The sequence below is a fragment of the Selaginella moellendorffii genome, unplaced genomic scaffold (assembly GCF_000143415.4).
Source record: "Selaginella moellendorffii unplaced genomic scaffold, v1.0 SELMOscaffold_31, whole genome shotgun sequence".
Taxonomy (NCBI): Eukaryota; Viridiplantae; Streptophyta; class Lycopodiopsida; order Selaginellales; family Selaginellaceae; genus Selaginella; species Selaginella moellendorffii.
This window is the reverse complement of record NW_003314292.1, coordinates 1339441-1364187: the sequence shown is the minus strand read 5'-3', so window position 1 is coordinate 1364187 and position 24747 is coordinate 1339441. Positions and strand designations below refer to the sequence as shown.

The following is a 24747-nucleotide window of genomic DNA, read 5'->3' as shown; positions in this document are numbered from 1 at the left end:
TGTTTTATAGTAGTTTGTTTCTTTGTTGTAAACAACCATAAAACAAAAAAAATATTTTGTAAATGCTATTTATTTTAGTTGTGTATAACAATATCATTTATGGACTTACTAATATTTCTTTTTATGCTAAATTATTTTATATTATTTTATTTAATGATTAATCATCAATTATGTAATGTGGGTTGTATATAGTTGAATTGCTGAGCACTTTGTTATTGAAATTTTAAATGTGTTTGATTTTTAGTTGAAAAATTTCTATATTGTTAAGTTTATAAATATAACTTTATAATTAACATTTGTCACTACTACTTATTATGTTTTACTAATTTATTGTGTTTTTTGGTTTGACGAGATGGAATGTTTAGGAAGCCTTTAACCTCTTGATTAAATTGGCATTTTCATCACTGTGTGCTACTTATTAGTTTTTAAATTGGCTTCTCTTTTCCTTGTGGGAAGTGTTTGCGAGGTTTTCAAGTGTTTAGTGTATGTAAATATCCCTTCCTTAAATGAAAAAAAGTTGTTAAATTATAAAATTAAGTATAAAATTATATAAATATCACTTAACATAGAACTAGATTTATCCTTGAAAAGAATAATGAAAGTGATTACAATTGAATAAATTAATAAAATAAAAACACATATACCTCTGAAGGCCCATATTTTTCAATGGAGTTCATCTAAAAAATTTGATTATTATCCTTGTAGGATTATTTGGGGCACTAATAATACTTCTAATGTTATGACTTATTTTATTTTCTTTTTTCCATAGTTTTTTTTAATTGTTAAATAAAACCAATACAATTAAAAAGTAACTTCAATGCATGCAAGAAAAAAAATTAAAGTTAAAGAGGCAAAGAAAATAATCAAATAGAGTAGCAAAAAAATAAAATTAAAGAAAGTGTCGATAGATTTCCCTTTTGCAAGCAATCATCATAGCAAGAATTGCAACAAAATATATAAATAACAAAGAAACTCAATGCCTCCACCCTTTATTGCTACACTTTAACATGTTTAAGAGATTGAATTTCTCTATTTATCTAGATAGTGGTTATATATATATCTTTATGCTTACTAAATGATGAATTTAATATTTTTTTATTAATTTAAGTGTTCTTCACCCTTTTTTCCACTATTTTTCTCTAAATTCTTTTTTTTGCATAGGCTTTTTAGAACTTTACTTTTTAGGAAACAAAGAAAGCAAAAGAATAAAATAGCTTACATTGTTTGTAGTTGTTACTTTTAATTTCTTGCCATATTCAATACCTCTTTCAAATTCAAACATTTTAATGTGACAAAAAAGACAATATTGGTGCTCAAGTGTGCAAAAGAGTTATAAAACATTTTGGCACTTATCAGTTTGGATGTATGATTCAAACATTGCAATCCAAAAAACAACAATATTGTGAATGATATTTTTGTATACTCTTAGTTACATGTTATATTTATCTATTTGTATGTTACAATCTTAGCATTTTTTTCTTTTAGGAAGAAGTATGTGGTCACATTTAATTAGGAAGCCTATTATTTAGTCGTAGAACAGAATTTGAGACAATACATATAATTACTAAAGATAAAAATATAACCATCAATATGTGTTTATACTATACATTCAATGGATATTAATGCCCCGAGTAATAGAAATAGTAATTGTTATTTTGTGTTTTATCTCAATTGATTCACTATATAGTGTTCTATCACTATAGAACAAAGTTTGGTACCATTATATTTTAAAAAATTTTGTGAGTAAACTATAGATTTTATTAAAGTTTTATTGAGTGTTTGATACATAATGATTTTTTCATTGTCTTTTATTAAAGTAATTACAATATAGTAAATGACATTTTGGAAAGAATTCTACATCTATAATACCACCCTTTTGAGTTATATCAATTCTATTTTCTCTTCATTAAGCTTTTTATGAAGCTTAATTAGTCTTTTCAACAATTTGTTAGCTATAAAATTATTTTTTTGGCAACAAAGACACCACATCCATAATGTAAAGCAGTAAAATTAATTCTTAATCCTTTATTATTTTTTGCACCTCTCATTTGGTGAGCAAATAATCATTGAACTCTTTCAGAAAGTTTTTTGTTATTACAACTGCTAGTGCTGGAAAAATAGCCCTTATGTTTTGTGATAATTTTTAATTATTTATATGTTACTTGGTGATATAGTTTTCTTTGGATGTATTTTTTAAAATTGATAATTCTTCTTCTTGTATTTTTAGATTGTATTTGAAATTTCATCTTTATCTTTGAATTCATAAATATACTTATATGGGGACAATTAAGAACATCCAAATAACACATTTAAAAATTAATTGAATAAGACCTTTATATTTTCTATAGAAAAAGTCATATATAGTGTTTCTTACCTTCTTTTAATGAGATTAACTTAGTTCTAAAATTGATTCTATTTTTTGCATCCATTACTCTTCTCCCATTACCGTAAACAAAATATCTAATTTTTGGTGAAACATAGAAGCATCTTTTCAAATCTTGGACATAAAAAAACTTGATTATATCATTATGTTTTTTTCAACAAAAACAAATGAACATTTTGAGCTTGTTCTAATAGAAGAATCAATAAATAATTCTATTCATTTACATGTGATTGAGATAAGATAAGCATATGCAGTTAGCAAGTGTTGATAGTGATAAGAAATTTTAGCCCATCAAGGATTTTGTTATTTCAATAGATGATTTTTGACAAACCTTTTCTGACACTGCTCTTCGCGCAAGGTGGTTAGCCGGAAGAGAGTTGGTGATGGCGAGGCCTTGAGAGCCGTGAGGAAGGTCCTCACATTTTGGCGGCAGCTCAAGCGCTAGCATTTTATGTCCAGGGGTGAGACTGCATTGAGCCTTTTCTAGCCATGCAGCATGGAAGCAAACCCAAAGTTGTTTGCAAAGCATGATCCAGATGATGGAAGTGAATTCAAGGTAGGCGAAAGACCACCATCTAGAAGAAGAAGACCTAAAACTCCTGCAGGCAAGCAAGTATGATCTCATGTAGATCATACAATCTATCTCGTTAAGTTCTCCTTCCATTTGCTTGCTATCGTAGCCAAAATCCAGAAAGTAAGGCACCTGTTTGAATTGCCTTTCCGGTGCACTTGAGCAATCGTGGTTGTGATGCTACTCCCATTACGTATCCGCTTTGTCCAGCCTTGCCCATGCACGCGTCGTCTGCTTTTGTCTCCCGAGGATCGTCCGCTTTCCCGAAGGCTCATTCTCATGGGGCTATTGTATTTCTAAACACAGGCATTAAAAAAAATAAACAAGATTGAGACGTTGAAGTGAGGACCACGCTTTGACGGGCTGACGGTCAACGGTAAGGGCACTCATGGCTGCCTGGCGGGATGTTTAGGCCGTCGCTGGAGGAGATTCGCGCAGCGGCCCCGGCTACTCCGAGTTGGCGATCGGGGTCGCTGCTCCAGCCTCGTCTGCCACTGTGCCGCGCGATGGATCGGCAATGGTGGAAGAGCCGATCCATCGCGGCCCTGGCCAGGCGACCATCACCAATCGCTCGCCGGCATCGTCATTGTCGACCAGAGGCCAGTGGAGTGGCGATGAAGCCTTTCCTGGTAGTGATGAAGGGGCATCCAGCCACAGGGGTCTGACGCTCGCCGAATCCATGGCCAAATCCTGCTAGCGCAAGCTTCCATACAGGTGAGCTATTCTTTCAGCACTAGATTTTCTACATCTTTTGTTTTCTGAATTTTTACCACAACTATTCTCGGGAGGAGGCAACCATCAAATCCCACAATTTGGGAGTGAGCCGCGGTGGAAGCGTACACAAGGTCGTGGCTGGCTTTCCCAGTTTCCTATTCCACACTCAATTGTGGGCGATCTGAGCTCATCAAACAAGAATGTGGAACCCAGGTACGGACATGCCGATAGTATGACAGATTCTCCTGTTGCGGGCAGCCATGTCATGGCGCTTGTTAACTTCTTTGCTGCGGCAAGACTGATCCGGCTGGGAGTCTTAAACGCACCCTAAACTTTGCCGGACTGAGCTGCGAGATGGAGAGAGGGAATTCCAATCCATTGTATTGAAAAACAGGCACGTTTCTCTCCAGCTGTCTCAACAGAGCATGCTTCAATCGCCAATGCTTGCACTATCTTTCGGCCTGAAGCTGAGGATCATCCATGGATCAGCTGTAGATTCAGGGGTTGCACACAATCGAGATGTGTGAGGCGACGGCGTGGGCTAAGATATTCCTCGACCTCTTCTTTAGAGTAGAGATCTTCCTGCATTTCAGGCACGGCGCCAATATCTAAGAGCTGTAAGTTCATAGTCGATTCTTCCTCCAGGGAAATCTCTAAGCTAAAGAAGCTTTTGACTCTCTAGGATCTTTCGTGAGAAGTCTAGTATCGCAAGCTTCGACCGCATGCTAGAGGATGTTGTCGGCGACATGGAGGTGGATATCAACAGTGACGTGGACATCGTGGATGCTACCGCGAGCAATGCAGCCCGGCAGAGAGGGGTTTGAGCGAACTGTCCTCAATTTTGCTGAGGCTCTTCAAATTTTCTGCTAGTCTTCCCTGTGGCCTCCCTCAAAGCTTCAATGGCCATCTCTTGTCCTATAATTCCTCTTAAACCATCGCAACCACCTAGGATTTCCAGTGATGTAGAAATGAAACCGCATCGCATAGACAATAGCAGCGCTTGATCCCACAAGTGCAACAGCTTGAACTTGCCATCCAGCCGGTGGAGCAACGATGGCAGCCATGCCGAATCATAAACAGCTAGTTACTGACTCAACAGAACTACTGCTTTTTACCTCGCTCATCTGGTGAGGACACTCTCCAGGTGATCCAACAGCTCCTTGGCTTGCCACTGGCTTGCCGCGGTCCAAAAGTCAGGGCCGCCGTTAGAGCCGCCACAAAACTGGTCCTCCAAAAATTCAGTTCTCTTGGGACTGTAATCGAAACTATGAACATCGGGAAAAAAAACGGAATCACGCTTCCTCTCGAGAATCATGAACATGGAAAACAAAAGAAAGAGGAAAGAGCTACATGCCAGGCAACGATGACTATCGAGCTTGACCTGCGTCGACTTCCCTGTGGGGCCGCTAACGCAACCTGCTATACAGGTAAAACTCCTGAGTGCCGATCCAAACAAAAAGAGTAAACCCCACTTTCTTGGTTTTAGGGTTCTCGCAGTGTGCGTGGATCGATGGCGAGCGATGGTGGAGGAGGAGGCGACGCAGGCGAGACAGTGGAGACAATGCAGCTGCTCCCCCCGCCGGCCATTACTGTCGCGTCGTCTGGTGAGCCAATCGTGGCCCTGCTCTCTGTCCCATGACTCCCTGGCTCCTACTGTGAACAATGCACTGCTCTACGGACTCGCAGGTGATGCTTCCTTCGTCAGTATACACATTGACTTTGATTTTTTGTTTTGTGTTTTATAAGCAGCCATAAACTGCTTGACATGGATGGTACACGGGCGAGCCGATGAGAAGTTCCTTGTCGAAGCAGTCAACGCTTTTGGGTTTGGCATGGAGCTTGTCTACACTGTGTACGTGTAGACAAGCCATGCCAAACCCAAAAGCGTTCACTGCTTCGGCACGAAGTGATGAAGGCACTTCACTGGCCAGCAGGCGTAAGGGTCTGCGACTGCTTCTCACTCTGGACTGCATTGGCATTGCCACCACACTTGCTGCCACTGGATTACCTTGCCTCATCCGCTTGGTATGTACTTCCAGAATTCGTTTGCGCTCTTAGAGTTTTCTAATTTTTCCTTTTGCATAGTTTCCTCATCCAGATGCGCCTCCTGCGAGCATCCTCGTGGCTCTAGCGGCCTGTGTGTGCAATCTGTTCTGGGCAATCTTCTCTTTCCTGGCTGGGAACTACGCGATGATGGTAAAGTTTTCTTTGCATTTCTCTTCATTAAGCTAATACATTTTTTATTGCAGATTGCTACGAGTGGCGCCGCTTGCTTTGGAGGGCTTCTTGCTCTCCTTTCATGGTTCTGAGTACTTCCACCACTCTTTTTTGGCTCCACACGAGATGGAGAGTCTTTTTCCCTCTTGAGTTTTGTTTTTTTATCTCTACGTTTAGTAGAGAGTCGGCACGACAATAAAATCTGTTCGATACACAGTACTTTCTCCTATTCTCTAAATCTATGCAGAAATGGAGATAGATCTCGACGGGGTTTTCTATTTAATGGCCAGGGCCTTTGTTTATGGTGTCAGGGGTTGATCACTTATTGTTGCTCGTGTTGTAATTCTCTAAAGTGTCCAAGCTCGTCCACACAATTATTTTGCTGATTGTACCTCAGCCTCAGCCAGCATGTGAATTCGGTCCAGCCTCGCTGCCACTGGGGGATACGTCCTGTATTTTCCAAGCCTTACTCTCTCAGAGCTTTTAACAAGCATTTGTTTCTTTCTTCTGTTTCCAGGTTGGCATTCCCAAGGAGCTCTGTTCATGCATGTTGACGTAAGTGGCCAGCCCGTTCTTTGTTCTGGAGATTGACTAGATTTGCTGTTTCCCTGTGTTTGGCAGGCTAGCAGCATCTCTGCGTCGTGATTTCCCTGGATCACGGGAAAATCCATTCCAACTCTTCCCACAAAACCGAGTGGCTTTGATGCCGGAGTAACACCATGCTCAAAGGACACAGTTGGAAGCAGTCTTTGTCAGAAGAAAGCCTCGAGCTGCTCAAGAAGGAAATCCTTCCCTTTGAAGGGGTCTAGCAGCTCGTGTCTAGAGATCTCGATGAGCTCTGGCCGAATTGCCGCCTCTGCTTATGAAGGTACATTCCTTGGATGGAATTCAGGTTTTTGCTTGACACTTTGTGATCTGTAGGGATGAGCTCAAAGTGTTCCCTAGTCAGGTTGATCGTTTGGAAACCGCTGCCGAGCACCGGAATGGCATCAACTCGATCGTCTGATCAATTACCTTACTTTTCATATGGATTTTGGCTAGGTTCAAATGCCAATGCTCCATCCTTATTGTGTGGACTGGAATGCAAATTCCCAGGCAGTCACCGGAGCACGCAGAACAAGAAATGCAAGAGCTTGTGACCCTTGCTCAAACACAGCAGCAAGTATCTTGGAATCGGCATTTGTGAAGCTATACCAACTCTGTGCTTCGTTCCGAGGAAGATTGAAGAGAGTTGTCTTCTAATCCTCACAAAGGTGCAGTTTAACCATTCTATTTATTGCCAACCTTTCCTGGCTCACGTTGCAGGGGAGAGCTAGCAAGTGACCTTTAAAGCTATTGCAGAGAAAGTCCTCCTGGTAAGTAGAAGTGATCATTTTCTGAAGAAACTTATTCATAGATTGCTCTCCATCATCCTCGCCTGCAATAAACCGAGGGAACATGAATCACATCTAAAAGGAAAAGCATGCACTTACCAAATCTCTCAGGCGTTCCGAGATTGGGAGCTCTTGGCCTGTCCTTTTCCTAATATAATAAACCAAATCGACATTTCGTACAGTCAACAAACACGCCTTCCTTGTTCTATCAACCCTTTACGCGGCAAACAAAGAAAAGCTGCTTACTAGTAAATATATTTATATTAAGTTTGTTTTCTTCTCATGCACCTCACAGCATCCCAGATCAAAGAGGAAATGGAAAACTGGTGCTGCATCAAAGTAACGATGTTCAAAACTAGAGCAGCAGCAGAACTGGGCAGAGCTCACCATGGATTCGGCTGGGTTGGGATTTCTTCAAACTTTGGTTTCCGTTCTAACCATCCCATATAACACTTCAAGGTTTGCTAAGCAATCAAATGTATGTGCTCTCAAGTATTTGGTCAGGCACCTATGTGCATGGAGTACGTGTAAGTTATAACTTTGCTTTGCAAGACTGACAGGGAGACATGGAAGTTTGAGGGAGATCACACTTGCAGGCTAATGAAGAGGTTGGACCAAGCTTGTCTCGTGTTTACATGATGCTGATGTTAGCTGCTCTGTAGATTAACTCCACGTTGTCTAAAATATTTTCTAAATTCTCTAGGGCGAGCAAAACTGTGCATGCTCCCAGTGCGTCTGTCAAATGGCCTTGAGGAGAAAGCGGGTTCATGCCCTCTTATGGTGACATAGATGCGAGAAGCAAGTTCGCCCTTTAAAATAGTTCCTACAGTGACAAACCTCGTCCTCTATCGGAAGATGTCTTGGTGATTTATTGTCATGGAAACAGGTTTGTCCGAAGGATTCTTTCCTCCATTTCTTTATTCGTTGGCTGTGGCGCTGATTCCAGGCAACACTTGAGCTTTTGAATTTGGAGCACAGTAAACTTGTTCGTTCCAGTATTAAGTAACACAAATAATTAGATTAAAAAATATTATAGGTTAAATCTTCTTGGATATTCTACGTATGTTTTAAAGCATATTCTTAGTACCACAATACTACAAGGTGCTTACCACATTTTTTTTTCCTCAAGGAGTGCTTTTTCACCCTGATCTAATTATCACGTATTGTTGGTTGGGATTGTGGAAGCAACCGAAGTGAGGAGAAGCACCATAACTCATTTTTACATGTTTTATGGAGTTTATATGGACAGTTTTCATCACACCAACATAGGCTCTTATTTCCTTGAAATTTTCAAGCTTTTTTTCCGCATGATAGGGATTGTTAAAGGTGGCTGGTATTGAGGCATTATTAAAGCTATACGTTAGACCTGGAATGCTTACAGTGTCCAATCGAACTTCAGCTTCATAAATGTACATAGTAGATTTCCTTGCAAAAGTTTTCAACATATTTTCTCTTTCAGGTATGGGATAGTAAGAGGATTTGACAAGCTTCCCTCACACTAACCAGAAATGATCTCTCAACTCCCTAGAGTTGCGTGCCATGCAACTAATTGTAGATTACATCGTGACCTTGGCAAACGAGTGCAGAGAGAGAAAAGAAGCCCTTGTCAAAACACTTAGCATTTGCTAGGTAATTTCTAGTCTATTGTGATATTTATTATGGTTTACCTTTTTCACTTGTTTTACCAAGAAAAGCTCAAAGATTTTATCTTGTCATGGGTGGAGAAAACTCTAAGATTAATGGTGTTTTTGTGTATGTTTTTAGACATTCTTAATGCTTGTTATGATTTGGCGACAGCCAATATTTGATCAAAGCCAACACTACTATGGCATTGTCAGCTGCACAAGCCAAAGCCCAGATGATTGATCCCTGATCACCAGCAAATCACTGTCACAATCATCACAGAGACTAACAGCATTGCATCATGACCACCTCAAGATGGTCAAGCTTGACAACTGTGGCAAGGATGAGATTCTAGGACGGGGGATTCTAATTCGATATATCCTCGTGGAGCCCCAGGCAAGACTAGTTTCTTCAATGCACACAAAAGCTGTAAGAAGGTCAGAGAAAGACTTGGACCACTCCTGCTGGAGAACACTGGTTTAAATTTAAATCCTGGAACTGCGGTTGAGTTGACACACTCATTCTCCTCAAAGTTCTTGCCTCGCGGCTGCCAAATTTTAAACAGGACTCAACAGAACTACCAACTGGAAATCATTGCTCATCTGGTGAGGACACAATAGCTCCTTGGCTTGCCACAATCCCACACGCGAGCACTCATGGCTTGCTGCCCAGTGTCACACACGGAGCACTCTTCTTGAACTCGATAGTATGAGATTTGGCCTTGGCTTTTTTTTCCTGTAATTTATTGTTGAGTAGCCACCAAAAACTGAAACAAACCAGCCGAAACAACCGTCAGGTGGATCCAAGAAACGATTCTGTAACTCACCTGATCTTTTCATCTCTCGCGGCACACGCATCGCAAGTGGATCTTTTCGGATGCGATCCTTTGCGCTCACTTGCTAAAAGCCTAAAACCATCCATAGACCAGGAACTTGGATCTCAGCTCCAGCAATGCGGCAAGCTGACTAGATCGCCCTGGATCGCAGGCATCTTTGATCCAGATGCATGGCAGCCGCCCGTACCTGCAAGGAGCCTGATCAATCTTCCACAGCACCCGCTATCGAAATATTTACACTTGGTCGATTTTTCTTGTCGCGAATGGGCCAACATTGTCTTTGCCGAAGCGATCGACGGGGCCAGGTCGTCCAGGAGGTAGAGGAAAACAGATCGTTGGGAGCCGCTGCTCTTGACAGCATCCCAAAGTGAAATTCTTCTCGAAACAAGCTCTGCTGGTGCACAGCGCGCCACATCAAACCCCTTGGAACATACATTTATTTGCCAATGTGGCATACACATGGTTTTGCCGCGATGCCGGGGCTCTGCGGCGGCGCACTTCTCTCTTTGGAGCTAGAAAGAGGCACCGGACAGGGCACAGCAAATGCGAGCGAGCGCTATCCCGAGGCATTTGGGGTCGCTGTTGCCGGCTTGCGAAATTTCCGATCCGGGCCAGGGAAATCTCAAGACTAGGAGCAAGACGAAGGAGATTTTGAGGTGAATGGTGTGCGATCTGATCAGGAAGGACTACGAGCAGTCTTATGTTGTCACAGGTACACAGGAGGAAAGATGACCACTGGGATTTACAAGAGCCATGGGGTTTACATCCAACCTGGAGGCCTGATCGTGATCTGGGAGGAGAAAAAGGTAATGGATCACAAACCCAAATCTTTTCTTTTTTTTCTTATGTTTGCATGCTACATGTCGATATGGCATGGTTTTGATGAACGACTGGAGTGGTACGTATGCTACAACATTGGTTCATTCCTGCGAACTTATTGACAGTTTCGATCCAACAGCTAGAGATATACAAAGGTGAGAGGCGATACCTCTTGGCCCGTTCCTTGGAAACAGCTTTGGTACTTCCATTGCAACCCTCTTCCACAGGTAATTCAATACTTCGACACGGTAATCTATCGTAATTGTCACCATTCCAGTCCAGGATCCTCGAAGGAAAAAGCTATTCAAGGTGTAAGCAATTTTATTTCCTAAGCTTTGCTCTCTCGAAGCTTTTAGCAAGCATTTGTTTCTTTCTTTTGTTTCCAAGCAGCTCCCTGCATGCATGTATACGTAAGTGGCCAGCCCGTTCCTTGTTCTGGGGGCTTGTTGTAGTATACAGAGGTTGACTGAATTTGCTATTTCCCTGTTTGGCAGCCTAGCAGCGTCCCTGCGTCGTGATTTCCCTGGATCACGGGGAAATTCATTCCAACTCTTCCAACAATACCGAGTGGTTTTGCTGCCGGAGTAACACCTCTTGGAGGTCATTCTTTATAGTCGTGGGGAGGGATGGATTTGTACATGGGTTTACAGAGTAACACCATGCTCAAAGGACATATTTGGAAGCAGTCTCTGTCCCCCCCAGTGGTGGCCTCCCTCTCCATGGATTCATCAGAATCTGAGCGATGAGAGGAAAGCCTCGAGCTGCTCAAGAAGGAAATTCTTCCCTCTGAAGGGGTCTAGCGGCTCATGTCTAGAGAGCTCTGGCGAATTGCTGCCTCTGATTATAAAGGTACGTTCCTTGGATGGAATTCAGGTTTTCGTTTGGCACTATCTGTACTCGTTGATCGTTTTGGAAACCACTGCCGAGCACCGGAATGGCATCAACTCGATCGTCTCATCAACAGGTGCCTTACTTTTCATATGGATTTTGGCTACCAATGCTCCATCCTTGTGCATGCAAATTCCCAGGCAGTTTGAGAAGACCAAAAGAATCAAGCTGAAGGATGGTATTGGGTCTGCAAAGTCAGTAGTGGGCTGTCTGAGAGATTGATTACGCTCGGGTCGTCTTCGACAGGATCCCGTCCACACTGTGTTCTGGCCACCATAGCATATTCTAAGCTTATGCATTCGCATATTCTAAAAGACCACCCTGGCAACCGTCGGATAAGCTGCCAGCCAACGGTCAAGGTGCTAGAGAAAAAGGATGCTTTTAATATTTAGGGAAAGAGGAATTGCTAGGTTACCCTATGGAGCAGGGATTGTTGAGCCCGAATGGTGAGTATGATCTTGCCGATATCTACAAGGCCTGGAATCTTGGTCGCCACTGGATTATGTGGCGCCAGTTCTTGATGAATTTCCTCTGTAATGCCTTCACTGGATATGGGTGTTATATGCTTACCATACACTGGCCCCCTCAGCTATCCCGTCAGGTATCTGTAGCGCTTGGATGCATAGGATTCTTCGTGTCCATGATCTCAACAGGTCAGTTTCTTTTTTTTTTTTTCCTTTTTTTTTCTAGAGACTAACAAGAGCTCCATGTAGGAATTATGCTCTCTCACCATGGTCGAAAGAAAATGATCACTTACGGTTTTCTTGTTGGGGGCATTAGCGGTATTTTTTCTGCAATGATCACGAATCAGTGGCTGGTGTTTCCGCTGGTGGTGATATTATTTTGTGGATTTTTCACTCCCGCAACAATACCTTTGCCTGATGATTGGATCGACGGCGGCAGTTTGGCTCTGTTCATAATGGTTAGCTTCGTGAGGTATATGACTTACATGGCTTGTACTCGGGCTGCCATCGTTGCTCCACCAGTCGGATGGCAAGTTCCAGCCGTTGCACTTGTGGGATCAAGCGCTGCTATTGTCTATGCGATGCTGGTTCACTTCTACATGTTGCAGTCACCACTAGAAATTCTAGACCCTGGTTGTGATGGTTTAACGGAAAGGGATATGGACCAGCGGCTTGCTATTCGACAAGAGAGGGCCATTGAAGCTTTGAGGGAGTTTGCAGAGGCCACAGGGAAGACTCTACCAGAAAACCTGAAGAGCCTTAGGACAGTTTGTGGAAACACCAACAGTTTGTAGTTGGCTTGTGTGTGTCTGAGAGCTCATGAATACAAGATCCCATAGAGGGCACTGAAAAGTTGTGCTCCATGCTTTTGCAATCTTTTAAATTACGTTTAGCACTTCTTTGTGAGTAGTCATCACTTGATTTTTGATATTTTCCTTTTTTACTCTGAACTTGTTCTTCACAAGCTTATGTTCGTGCAAATGGCTAAGGTAAGAAAGCGCCACAAGGTTGAAAATTTGACTTTTTTGGGAAAATGAAATAAGTTACCAAAAGACAAGCTGAGGAGTTCTTTGTTTTGTCTCCATTGACTGGGCCCATTGACCATCAAAAGGTCTCCATCAAGTATGCACCACTTATATCGAAAACCCTAAAATAAAGAAGATCATAATAAATCATTTGATCTTCTTAAAACTTTGCAAGGCTATGTAAAAAGTATCATGACAGTTAGTTTTTATGATCTGCAACTTTAAAATTCAATGTTTAGAATTGGTTAAAAAAAAAGAGGCACTTGCCTCACTTTACAATAAGCTTTACAAAGCTAATAACAGAAACAACACCAATTCTGCCTCACTTATTTTTTATGCCCATAGGCTTGCTTACGTCTATCTTCGCACACATTTCACAATAGTATTCAAAAGGTTGTTCCTTGTTCATGAGATTCAAGTACGAAGCACTCTTGCATAGAAAACAATTTTCTATTGGCATTTGTCATATAATAGTAATTTAAAAAAAAAATCGTGTGCCTTTCAGCTGTATTCACTATTTGTTTAAAGAGCCAAGAGAGAACAGAGAACCACAAATAGAACCAATGGATTATATAGTTTATAATGTTAAATTTATGGTATGCTATAGTTGATATGATCGAGAGACTCAAACTCTATCTCATTCTTGTGAACGTTAACGGGTAATGATTATATAGCCACTTGCCACTTGACGTTCTTGAGCGTGCATTTGTAGAGGAGTACAAAGGCTCAAGACAGTCATGGTAGTGTTGTAAATGTGGCAAGATATGTGTATGTGTAAAATAACGAACCTACCAGATTTTGGTTTTCAAGTAGTGTGGCAATTTTGTCCTATTTTAAAAAAAAATCAAAACAAAGCAATGCAAACCAAGTCTGCGGACAGATGAGCAAGAGGACAGCTATTGTGATTTTTGTTATAGTCATGGACAGTGTCGAACTAATCTTTTATTTGTTCCACAGCATAACACAACATCTCCATGACAACAAGAATTCGCTGCACGAGGTGAGTTCTTCCATAATCCACCTTTCTAGGTCTCAAAACTAAATAGCTGCGCCCTTGCGCTTCATTGATTCTTAAAAGTCAAGGCTCCCCTTCTTGCGCTCCGCAAAGCTTCTCCAGTATTTCACCCGTATCGAACAGCTTTGCAGAAGTAGGCATTTGATGCACAAGTTTGTAGACATCAAAATGCTTGTTTCTCCGGTCTTCCCAAGCTGAGCTTGAGCACGATCAGGTCACCCATTAGGCGCGTGATATCCAAGCTACCACTCCACGCCAGCCGACCCAGGTCACTCTACATGGCATTCTCGGATGATGGCCAGGACCTTCTCATCAAGAGTAGTGTGGAATAAAAGCTGTCCATGGAGATACCTTTGAGTCTCTGGGATGCTGGTACCTCTCTATCTTGCCAGGCCTAGATTCCTTGTTTCTCAGGTTGAGATTGCCAGAATTTAGAGGAATATGGCTTTTGTATGGATAGAGGCGCATTAAAGAGTTTGGCACAGATGGCGGGCTGATGTGGCGTTCACTGAGGAAGTGGCGGCTGTGCTGGCACAGTTTGCCACGCGGATATGCCACGTATAGTTTGAAGTTTAGGGTTCTTGAGAAGTATGGCGATTAATAGGTCCGTGGTGGTGTACGAGAACGATGGCGGCGCGCTCTATAATTACGTCAACAGCTACCTCTCCTCTCTCGCAGTCAATCCGGAGCAGCCGGCGCTCTTCAGGGCGAGCTTGATCGACGACAACACGCCCCTCATCTTGGGGCTCCAGCCGGGCTTTCCCGTGCGTGACAAGTTCCAGGGCCTGGATTTCGAGTGGAGCGCGGGCGTGGCCACTGATGAATCGCCCTATGTCATGGCGGCGTTCCCGCCGCACTGCTCCAACGACGTGATCCAGGCCTACTTTTCTCACATCACCGCCGCCTCCAAGCGCCGCCGCCTTTTCACCGTGAGGCCACCTGGTATGCACGAGATGAGCTGGGCGAGCTGCGAATTCGATCATCCCGCGAGCTTGGAGACGCTGGATAGCTCCATGGATGCTGAGCTCAAGGAGGAGCTGGTCAAGGATCTGGAGGCGTTTGTGGGAGCTCAGGACTACTACAAGAGGATTGGGAAGGCGTGGAAGAGGAGCTACCTCGTCCATGGCCGCCAGGCGAGTGGGAAAGAGCAGCTCGTTGCCGCCATAGCCAACAAGCTCGGCTACGATGTTTATGATCTCGACACTGGGTTGGTGGCGACCAAGGCGCAACTCAAGGAGATCTTGATGAAAACTGGGAGGAGGGCAGTGATCTGTGTGCATGGGATCGATAACCAGTCGGTCATCAAGGTGAAGATGGCGGATGTTTTGGACGTGAGCGATGGACTGTGGGCTCCGGACGAGAGGATCTTCGTGTTCGTGTCGGACGAAGCCAAGCCGGACACCGTCTTCCCGGGCTGCCAGGGCCGGATCGATTTCTACGTGGCCATGGACACCAGCGGCTTCCAGATGCTCAAGTCGACAGTGAAGCTCCACTTGGGCGTGGAGGATCACAGGCTCCTGGGCGAGATCAAGGGGCTGATGATGGATCGGAAGGAGGAGGTCGACGTCGGCGAGCTCCTGGCGCTGGTGCTGGGGACGAGCAGCGGCTCCTATCCGGAAGATGTGCTTGAAATGGTGGCGGAGCATCTCAAGAGCAAGAAAACGAAAACGTCGCCGGCCTCTCCATCGCCCTTCGCAGCAGCAGCAGCAGCACCGTCACAATCGCCCTTCGCACTAGCACAATCGCCCTTCGCGCCAGCACCAATATTCTTCGCACCAGCACCAACACCACCGCCACAATCGCCCTTCTTCGTACCAGCAGCACCAGCATCACCCTTCGCACCAGCACAATCGCCCTTCGCACCAGCAGCACCATCGCATGCTTTCGAGCACACATTCAGTCCGTGTTTTGGCGGAGCTCAAGCGCCGTCCGGGGCCTTCTTCACACCATCGTGTCCTTTCGAGCAGGTATCGACCCAAGCTCCAGCAAAGAACACGTCCTCCGGAGGCTCGTTTCCAGCGAGGGCGGCGTCGTCGACGCCCAGTGCTGCACTTGGGACGGCGGCGACGATTTTTGGCGGAGGAGGAGCTCCAGCAAGCGCGCCCAGTGCTGCATTTGGGGCGGCGGCGTCGGCGGCGTCGGTGTCCCCGGAGGAGGCGCGAGCGAAGTTTTACCGCTGCTACAACGTGGACAAGCATTACGGCGTGACCATGGACAACTTGGACGCAAACTCCCCATTCTGCAAATCGAAACCCAGTGCAGAAAAGAAAACTCTCTCCGCTTAGATTCCCCTCTCCAGGTTTTCGATTGATACCATGCTGCTAGTAAAGCGATGTTTCCTTTGAATCCAAATCTAGTAGGAAGCTTTTTGATCTAGTTGTGTCTATGTAGAGGAGACCAGGCCGCACTTATCACGGCCCGTGAGCCAAGTAAAGCCGGCAGACAGCACCTCCTTGGAATCTTTGTCACTCTATGTGCCCACAACCGTGTGAAAATCACAGCTCTCGCCACACCGGCTTAATTGTGCACAAACCATTCTACCATAGCTCTCTCAAAACCCTAGACCCAGCCGCATTTTCACACGCAACCAACGGCCCAGATCGCATCTCCGCACCTCAACGGTCCAGAATGTTAATTAATTATTTCTACACAAATCCTTAACGAGAAATCGTTAGCGCTTGGCTATGGAGGGATGGAACTTAGCAGCACGAAAATCGCCGAGTTGCATCGTCCTGGGGTGATTTTCCATCGCCGGCCCCGTTCAATCCGAGCTTCTGGCCGCGAGGGACGCGGTCGTCTTTGTCGTAGTCGTCCGGGACGATCCTCCGGCTCTTGGCGTCGAAGATCTCGCGGACAACGTTCTGGAACGCCGTCTTCACGTTTGTGGACGCCAGCGCCGACGTCTCCATGAAGAAGAGGTTCTCCGACTCGGCCAGCTCCTTGCCCTCCTCGACTGATACCTCGCGGATGTCTGTGAGATCGCACTTGTTGCCTACCAGCATTGTCACCACGCTCGATCCTCCGTAAGCTATGAAGGCGAAGCTGAGTTAGAGCAATCAAAAGCCCAAGGCAATCAAGCTCAAGCACTAGTGGAAACAGAGAGGCCTCTAAGCCAAAGTGGATTTCACGCATCAAGGGAGTGTTAACTAGACTGTGCATTGATGAAAAGGCAGCAAACCACGTCGCGAAGAACACCAAGAAAAGAATGATTTCTACCACCATCTAGGCCGTGCATCAAGAACAATGTAAACATGACGACGTGAACAAAATCGACAAAGAGAGAAAAAAAAAAACAAAGCGATGCAAACCAGGCTACTAATGCAAACAGAGAGGCCTCTAGAATTTCAAGTAGCAAATCAATATCAACTAGACTGTGCATCGATAGATACAAAACAACGTCGCGAAGAAGAAAAGAATGAGTTCTATCACCATCTAGGCTGTGAATCTGCCACGAAGTCAAGAACAATGTAAACATGACAATGGAAAGAAGAAATCCCAGTGCAAAGCGATGCAAACCAAGTCTAGGACAATGCAAGCAAGAAAAATGAAGGCAAAGCACAAAGAGTTCCGAGGAGAGTAGAGTAGAACTTACTTCGCAGCTCATCGAGCCATTTGGAGATGTTCTCAAAGGTTTGCTTCCTGGTGATATCGTAGACAACGAGGGCTCCAAGCGCGCCCCTGTAATAGGCCGATGTCACAGCCCGGAACCTCTCCTGCCCAGCCGTGTCCCATACCTGCGCCTTGACCTCCTTGCCATTGATCCTCATGCTCTGCGTCTGGAATTCCACCCCAATCGTGGCCTTGGAGTTGTGATTGAACTCGTTGCGCGCATACCTCGTCAGCAAATTCGACTTGCCCACCGCCGAATCGCCGATGAGCACTACCTTGAAGATGTAATCCTCGCCGGCCTCCTCCTCCTGGTACCCCATCGATCGATCGCGCTTTCTTTCGACCCTAGCTAGCTAGGCGGCCAAGAATCCCCCGAAATTTCGCTTCCTTGTGGGAGAAATCTGCGAAATCTTGGCAATGCAGTACCAGGAAACCGGATTTCGAGCGCGATCTAGCGCCGCGGCTGCTCGGATCAAACCTATGGCGACGATGATCGCATGGAAAGAGAATCTGTACGACTGCGGCAGAGAAATCACATCAATGACGCGAGAACAGCGCCTGAGCTAACTGCAAACCCTACGACCGCTCATCACTCTCTACAAAAAAAATGGATCGAGTTGATCCACCGATCCCTCCCTTGCGGAGACGTCACGTCGTGGACACGCTGGATGCGTGTGGCCCCATCGCCACCGTTGCTTGTGCCACGCTCATCGACGGCCACACTTTAAAGTAGGGGAAGATTCCTCGCGCCCTAAAATCCATTAACGGAATGTGCTTTGCTAGTGGCCTGGCAGAATATCCTAAGTAGCCGACGGAATATCTCTCAGCTCTTTCCTCCTCCCTCCTGTTCGTTCTTCTTTCCAAACCAGCTCGCGACGATTGGCGTCAATGCCACTGTTGGGGGGAATCGAATTGGCGAAGCAGCTTTGTGTGCGGCGTACGCGAGCGCCAAAGTTCCAACTTTCTCGCCAGTTTCGTTGCTCTGGATTCCCACCTGGTTGGATTCGCGATGGAACTTCGTGAGTGAAGCACACAAAGAATTCGATTGCTCGCTTACCTTTGCAAGCAGCGATGGAACGTCCACTCCAGCGTTGATGAGAAGGTAGCACAGCGCGAACGAGACCGCCGAGAGAGAGATGGAAGTGACTAGATACGCGCCACCGTATCTAGCGAGTAGCTCTTTGGCTTGGACTTTCTTCTCGCCGCTCTCGTTCTTCTTGGAAGAAAAAATCTGCAAGACGAGATTTTTCTGTGAGAAAGGAAAAAGGGAGAGCGAAGTCGAGAGTTACCTTCCACAGACCAGCTTCCAATCCAAATTTCCTCGTCACTTCTTCGACACCGTCGTCTTTGTTCACAGCATCTGTTTCCACCGACTGCTTCGTTTCCTTCTCCTTGTTCATCACAGCGCTGCATATCCTTCTTGGCCTTCTCGTTTTGGACACACAAAGGCCTGCCCCCGTTCTTCTCTGCGGCCGAATTGTCGACCCAAAACTTAGAGCTTGCGAACAAGCCATGGCCACCACCGCCATTCCCTGGACTAAAGTTCTCTTCTAACAAGTATCCCACCGCCCCAGCTCCCTTAACAGTGATCTTTCTCTTAAACACAAACTCGTTATTGTTAGTCAATGATACAAAACGAAGCTGTACAGTAACGAATACACACATACGTACTACACGCGTTGCTTTCAGAGGCCCTGGTAGAGAAGCACGACCGGAACGGCCACCAAAAAGATGGAGGCCACGGTCGGGACGAGGACTCGCTGGTGGAACGCACGGCCGATCCCTCCAGCTCGAGAGATGTGTTGGAATCCCAAGTAGGATGATAGTGTGGCCCATATGATCAGTCCCGCTTGAGTCCCTCTATCATACACGGAGCAAACAAAGTTTGGCATCACTTTCTTGAAAGAAAGAGTGAGAAACTATACCTTTGCTGCATCACTTGGTATGGAGCTGTAATGACGAGCAAGAGAAGAACCAAAGGAAGCTCAAGCTCTCCTGTTAAATACTACCATGGTTACACCAACGAGAGAAGAAAAACTCGAGGCTATCAACGAACCTGGTATGGTGTAGAAAAGCCGGACAGTAAGCGCTAGAAATGCTGACCACAATCCATATTCACCCCTGCAAGACCAAGATCAATATCAACACACAGGCAGAAGAAAAAACCAGTGAAAGCGGAAACTTACTTCATCCAGTTGATAACATTTTGAGGCATTTGCAATGCCAAGAGTGGAACGAGCAGCGATTTTCGAACTCCAGTGTTCTTAACAAGGAGAAGAGCCCTGGAAGAAAAAGAAATCAAGACCAAAGCTTTCATCGCAAAGAGAATTCTTACACAGCAGACACTGTCGAGACCCATCGCAGCGTCTCGCCCGAGCACTGCACAGAGAAAGCTCCAGTTTGACATCCCCTCTTCATCATTCTCGATGAAAATGCCAGTGGAATTTTCTTCCTGGCGAGACAAAAAAAAAACAGAGAGAACGACTGTTCAAATCGGGAACGTTCTCCAACTGTCAAGGGGGAAAAATGTAACCGATCCAAGAGCCAATCCAAGCGAGGGACGCGTCGGACTTACCCGATGGTCGACGAGGAGGAAAATAACGATCGCCCGCGCGGCGCCGGCGATCCCAGCTGCTGGCGATGGCAGACAAGATCCATCCGCAGCGATCCACTCGGGATCGCCATCGACGCAAGCGCCAGTGGCATCGCCATCGCCATTCTCAAAACCCTAGCCTAGCTTGAAAATGCGAGCCTAAAGTTTTTAAAATTTCTCTCAAAAATTCATCTTCTTCTTCCTCTCGCGTTTCGCTCAGACCTGGTGCTTGACGACGCGCTGCGAGTGCGATTTTTTCTTCTTGTGCGTGGTGATGGCGATCGCCATATCGTTGGGGAGGAGCGTCCCCCACAGCACGGCGTGGAGGATCGAGAGGACGAGCACGCAAGCGACGATCGCCACGGACAAAAAGATGAAGAAGCTTGTCATTGCATCGGTGAGCCACGAGGAGACTACCAGGCCGTAGCGATTCGCGGTCATCGCCATTGCTGCCACTGGGAATGTGTAAGCCCACCACGCGATCGAGAACCTGGAAGCCAAGTTAGATGCGAGGAGAAAGAAAAAATCGATTTTGACGAGTACCTGAAGCCGCGAAAAAAATTCAACCGGACAATCTGCTCGAAGATGAAAAGCGAAAAACGATACGATTAGTTTCCGGCTGGAGAAAAGAAATTCTAGCTAGAAAAAAAAATAAAGCAAGCTTACCAGTGAGATGAAGAGAAAGAGTCCCACGAAGTGTATGAGCCTGGCCGGGTAGTCAAAACTTCCAGCGAGCATCTCCCAGGCCTCGCTAGCGATGCTTGGAGCAGCGATGAAGAGGAAGAACACCGGGTGGAGCTCCTTCGGGAGCGTCTCGTTGGTCGGCAGCCTCTGGTAGAGCGTGACGAAGAGAACCACGTAGTGTGCCAAGCCGACCGCGAAGAGGAAGGTCGCAAACTCCTTCCACCCAACGACGTGAGAGAGCAACGATCCGACGAAGTTGCCCGTGAGCGCCAGGTGAGTGGTCGGGTTTGCGACTTTGGACAGCCTTCTCTCGCCTCCAAACAGCCACTGCCCGTAGATCTTCACCTCGAGAGCAAACACCGGCCCCATGAAGACGCCGAGCAGCCACGGATGGAGCCGCTTGGCGATGTCCTTCGGGGTACTCAGCGCCAGCAGCATGGCCGCCACCCAGGGAGCGAAGAAATAGTTGACTCTCACTGGATGATGAAACTCCCGGCGCACGGCTTCGAAGTAGAAGACGCACTTCAATGCGTAGGCCGAGAAGATGACGGTGTGGACGAACACCCCGATCGACCACAGCGCGAAAAGCACTCCGTTGGGGACGTGTTTCAAGTAGCTCAGCGATGATGCGTCGTGGATCTCGGCCCAGAGAAGAGACTGCGCTGAGAGTCCGATGCTTACTCCGAATACATTGGCTGGTACGCGAAGTAGAAAAGGCCACTTTTGATCCAGTGGCAACAGCAAATCCTCGGAATCCTGGAGTGGACAAGGTTACCTCTCTGGATCATCGAGCTCGCGGAAAAAGCTTACCTTGAGAACTTCGAGCTCGGGGCCCTGCAACGCATCGAAGAACCTCCCCGCCGGGAGCTCCTCGTCGGTCTCAAACTTTGGTGGAGGCGCATCGCCGTTCTGCTTGGAGAGCCACGGGATTTGCTTCTCTAGGCTCTTGGACGACCTTGTCTTGAACAAGTTGTAGCTCGTCGACGTGGGTGGCGATTGCGGCGGCGACTGTGAAACTCGATCAACTTGACTGGAACCGGCCTCGGGTTGCTTTTCTGGCGGCTCGTCCAGAGGATCACTCCTCCCCATGACCCTAAGAATCGCCCGCATTCATGTGAAAACGGACAGTTAGTCGACGTGGCTGACCCCTCCAATGGTTTGCCTGCTCCTGTATTCCTGTTCATCTCCTGTTTCCTGTTTCCATTTCTTCCACTGCCACTAGACTGGAATCGCGATCGAGAAAACGTCCTGCTCGGAGATCTTCCACGAGTAACTCTTTCTCGAGCGTTGGTTTTGCAGAGTCGTGTTCTTCCGCCTCTCGAGAAGAACTACTGAGCTATTGCAACTCCTCGTCGTTCTAAGCGTGACGAAGGACTTTTTCGTGGCACAAGGTATCTTCACGGGTTCCATGCGCTCTGGAAAAGACAGGTCCGAAGAAGGCTGGCTTGGGAAGTTCTTCGTCTTCTCTCCACCACCTGAGGCTTGTTTCTGCTGTTGATGCCTCCTGAGCATCGGGAAAGTAAAAGCTCGGAGCCATGGTGATATTGTGATCGCCGCAAATGCCGTAGGAAACGCTGACTTTGAGGTTCTATCCGAGATTTTCTCGTCCGGCCTGTTGCTGTCCTCTTCTAGCATCGCCACCTTACCAAAACCGCGAGGTTTCTTATCCTCTTCTCCCTCTTCTTCGCCATCTTCATCTTCATCCACTTTACCGAAGCTTCGAGGTTCGTCTTCGTCGTCAGCTGTTTTTCCAAAACTTCTCTTGGTGTCCTCTTCAGGCTCAACCTCATCCTGTTCCACCGCTTTGTCAAGAGTTGAAGGCTCTTCTTCTTCCTCCTCATCTTCCTCTACCACAGTTTTCTCCGTTGGCTGTTCCGGCTTTTCCATCTTCTCGGGTCCCTTCTTTTTAGCTTCTTTGCGCAATCTGTCTGCTTCGTCCATCGCCTGTTCAATCTCGTCCAGCTGTCGCAGCTCCTCTTCAATTGCCTCATCTTCAATTTCAGCTCTCAGCTTCATTTCCTCTTTCCGTTCCTCGTCCTCCTCACGCCACCTCCGCTCCATTTCTTCTTTCTCCTTTTGCCATTCCCGTTCCATCTGCTCGTCTTCTTCCTTGTACTTTTTCAGCCTCTCCTCTCGCGTCAGATCTTGTGGATCCTTCAGTCCATCTGGATCCTCCATTGGCTCGTCCGAGAAAAACTCGTCCCAACCATCAGGTAGAAACACAGCTTCCTCCGGCTTTATAGATCCGTCTTCTTTGTATGGCTGCCAGAAGAACTTTATGTTTCCATCTTTATCGTAGATCCAGTTGATCAGTCGACCGGTCGGAACATGATAGAGGATTTCTCCCTCGAAATTTGGATGAGACTTCAGCACGTTCTCCTCGTCAAGCCATCCGTAAGAGGAAGGCTCGTTGGTTAACACTATAAACTCGTCACCTGTAACAATATTCATCACTTCAGAGCAACCCAAGTGTAGAATCAGCAAATGTACCATTTTCCCACATGTATTCCAGCTCGGCAGGCATTGGTATTCTTAGCGGTGATTTGATGAACGAGTTAAGCCACATTTGCTGTTCTTTATCCACCTCCTCAACGTAAATCTTCCATGGATCGGGAACCTGCATCTCACAGAAAAGAGAAGACATACATTACAAATTTAAAACTTCAAAATGAAGCTGAGGCCGACCTCGTAATAGGCATTGACCCAGCCTGGAGCCATCCAAACATCTTCATCTTCGTAAAAGTAAGGATGCTGAGGATCATTGAAAGGACCGTCCATCTCCCGCACCACTGCAAGTTTTTTATGCTTGAGCTTCCACCGTATAGTTAAAAATGTACGTACTTCCATCCGGTTTTTTAGTGAACATCTTCGCTTTGGCTGCAGCCACTTGGGCTAAACCAGAGTGGATCTACACGACGATCAAGTAAAATTAATAATGCGAATGTCTGTAGCATAGTACTCACAGCGCAAGCCTCCAAAGTACATTCGCCGGGATCTCCTAAGAGCTCTCCAAAATAGAACTTTCCCTGAACAATATAAGCCAAGTTTGACACATCTGTTGGTGTAAGAAAGAACTCTTACGTAAATCAGGCGCGTGTTCACATCAAGCACGCCACATCCGTGCATACGATTATGCTTCCACTGTCCAGAATATTTATATCGACCCTTTTCTCTGCAAGTTTCGCAATACCAGTAAAATGAAATAAAACAAGAAAAGTAACTTACGGCAATTCTCCATACAGCTCAATCCAGTATGGATCGTTTTCATACAACTCGGACTCTTTCATGGTTACGTTCGGCTTCTCCAGTGTATCTTCAATGTCCTTCTTTAGCCATTCACGTTCTTCCGGAGGCATGTAGTCAGCTTTGATAATCCAGCCTTGATCTCTCATTTCTTTCTCGAGCCTGCAAAACAGAACGGAGTAACAACGTCACGACACAAGTCACAGACTTACTTGGAGTCCGGCGGCGGCTGATATACTGGAATATGAACATGAAGCACCCCGTGTCCTTCCATCATGTTTCGCCGCCACATACCTTCATATCTGCGCATCCAAACTTGTCAATCTCATATGCACAGAAATGTCAGATGAAATGGCTTAACTGTACGTCCTCAAACATGGATGTGTAGACTCCCTTTCCATGAGCAAGGTCGTCCCAAATGGTTCCTTCGTAGCTGAGAAAATCGACAGAAAGAGGTATAAAAAATAAATAGAAAAGGAAAAAGAACAAACCTCGATCCATCAGGAAGATATAACTCCCCCACACGTAAGAACTCCTCGATCTTTTCCAGCTCTTCCACCACATCAAACGCATTCTCAACCTCGGCATGGATCTTTGGTATGGAAGGATAAGGCAGGCGATAAGGCACGTAGTATGGCCGTGCTGGATATCCATCCTCGGTCAGCGGCGTTTTAGCTTCTTCCTGTGCTCA

At 45.8% G+C, this 24747-nt stretch overlaps 7 protein-coding genes across 7 annotated transcripts in view; 2 read left to right on the top strand and 5 right to left on the bottom strand.

Moving 5' to 3' along the window:
• Positions 1–5145: 5145 nt before the first annotated feature.
• LOC9649330 lies at positions 5146–6127 on the top strand. Its single transcript, XM_024681606.1, has 4 exons — positions 5146–5354; positions 5418–5693; positions 5754–5864; positions 5918–6127. The coding sequence occupies exons 2-4, from the start codon at positions 5457–5459 to the stop codon at positions 5975–5977; spliced, it is 408 nt and encodes a 135-aa protein (XP_024537374.1). The 5' UTR covers positions 5146–5354; positions 5418–5456; the 3' UTR covers positions 5978–6127.
• A 5687-nt stretch (positions 6128–11814) lies between these two features.
• LOC9649571 lies at positions 11815–12770 on the top strand. The gene is made up of 2 exons (XM_024681550.1): positions 11815–12076; positions 12137–12770. Exons 1-2 carry the CDS (start codon positions 11842–11844, stop codon positions 12679–12681), a joined length of 780 nt encoding a protein of 259 aa, XP_024537318.1. The 5' UTR covers positions 11815–11841; the 3' UTR covers positions 12682–12770.
• A 3764-nt stretch (positions 12771–16534) lies between these two features.
• LOC9649328 (ras-related protein RABA5c) lies at positions 16535–18175 on the bottom strand. Its single transcript, XM_002976545.2, has 2 exons — positions 17520–18175; positions 16535–16955 (listed from the first exon to the last, which is right to left on the bottom strand). The coding sequence occupies exons 1-2, from the start codon at positions 17854–17856 to the stop codon at positions 16627–16629; spliced, it is 666 nt and encodes a 221-aa protein (XP_002976591.1). The 5' UTR covers positions 17857–18175; the 3' UTR covers positions 16535–16626.
• Positions 18176–18266: 91 nt separating this feature from the next.
• Positions 18267–19108, bottom strand: LOC9649327. Its single transcript, XM_002976544.2, has 3 exons — positions 18826–19108; positions 18594–18767; positions 18267–18530 (listed from the first exon to the last, which is right to left on the bottom strand). The coding sequence occupies exons 1-3, from the start codon at positions 19063–19065 to the stop codon at positions 18360–18362; spliced, it is 585 nt and encodes a 194-aa protein (XP_002976590.2). The 5' UTR covers positions 19066–19108; the 3' UTR covers positions 18267–18359.
• A 19-nt stretch (positions 19109–19127) lies between these two features.
• On the bottom strand, positions 19128–20347 carry LOC9649200 (cold-regulated 413 inner membrane protein 1, chloroplastic). Its single transcript, XM_024681476.1, has 6 exons — positions 20112–20347; positions 19872–19988; positions 19723–19818; positions 19593–19657; positions 19462–19531; positions 19128–19396 (listed from the first exon to the last, which is right to left on the bottom strand). Exons 1-6 carry the CDS (start codon positions 20252–20254, stop codon positions 19222–19224), a joined length of 666 nt encoding a protein of 221 aa, XP_024537244.1. The 5' UTR covers positions 20255–20347; the 3' UTR covers positions 19128–19221.
• On the bottom strand, positions 20346–21902 carry LOC9649199 (guard cell S-type anion channel SLAC1). Its single transcript, XM_024681468.1, has 3 exons — positions 21624–21902; positions 20796–21533; positions 20346–20672 (listed from the first exon to the last, which is right to left on the bottom strand). The coding sequence occupies exons 1-3, from the start codon at positions 21900–21902 to the stop codon at positions 20346–20348; spliced, it is 1344 nt and encodes a 447-aa protein (XP_024537236.1).
• Positions 21263–24747, bottom strand: part of LOC112348620 (protein TIC 100-like) — a 4415-nt gene continuing 930 nt past the window's right edge. The window contains exons 3-13 of the mRNA XM_024681467.1: positions 24548–24742; positions 24418–24489; positions 24269–24358; positions 24039–24218; positions 23895–23985; positions 23777–23839; positions 23655–23721; positions 23499–23602; positions 23304–23430; positions 21624–23248; positions 21263–21569 (exon numbers count right to left, since the gene is read on the bottom strand). Coding sequence (XP_024537235.1) covers positions 22032–23248; positions 23304–23430; positions 23499–23602; positions 23655–23721; positions 23777–23839; positions 23895–23985; positions 24039–24218; positions 24269–24358; positions 24418–24489; positions 24548–24742 — 2206 coding nt within the window. The 3' untranslated portion in view covers positions 21263–21569; positions 21624–22031. The remainder of the gene's footprint in view (positions 21570–21623; positions 23249–23303; positions 23431–23498; positions 23603–23654; positions 23722–23776; positions 23840–23894; positions 23986–24038; positions 24219–24268; positions 24359–24417; positions 24490–24547; positions 24743–24747) is intronic.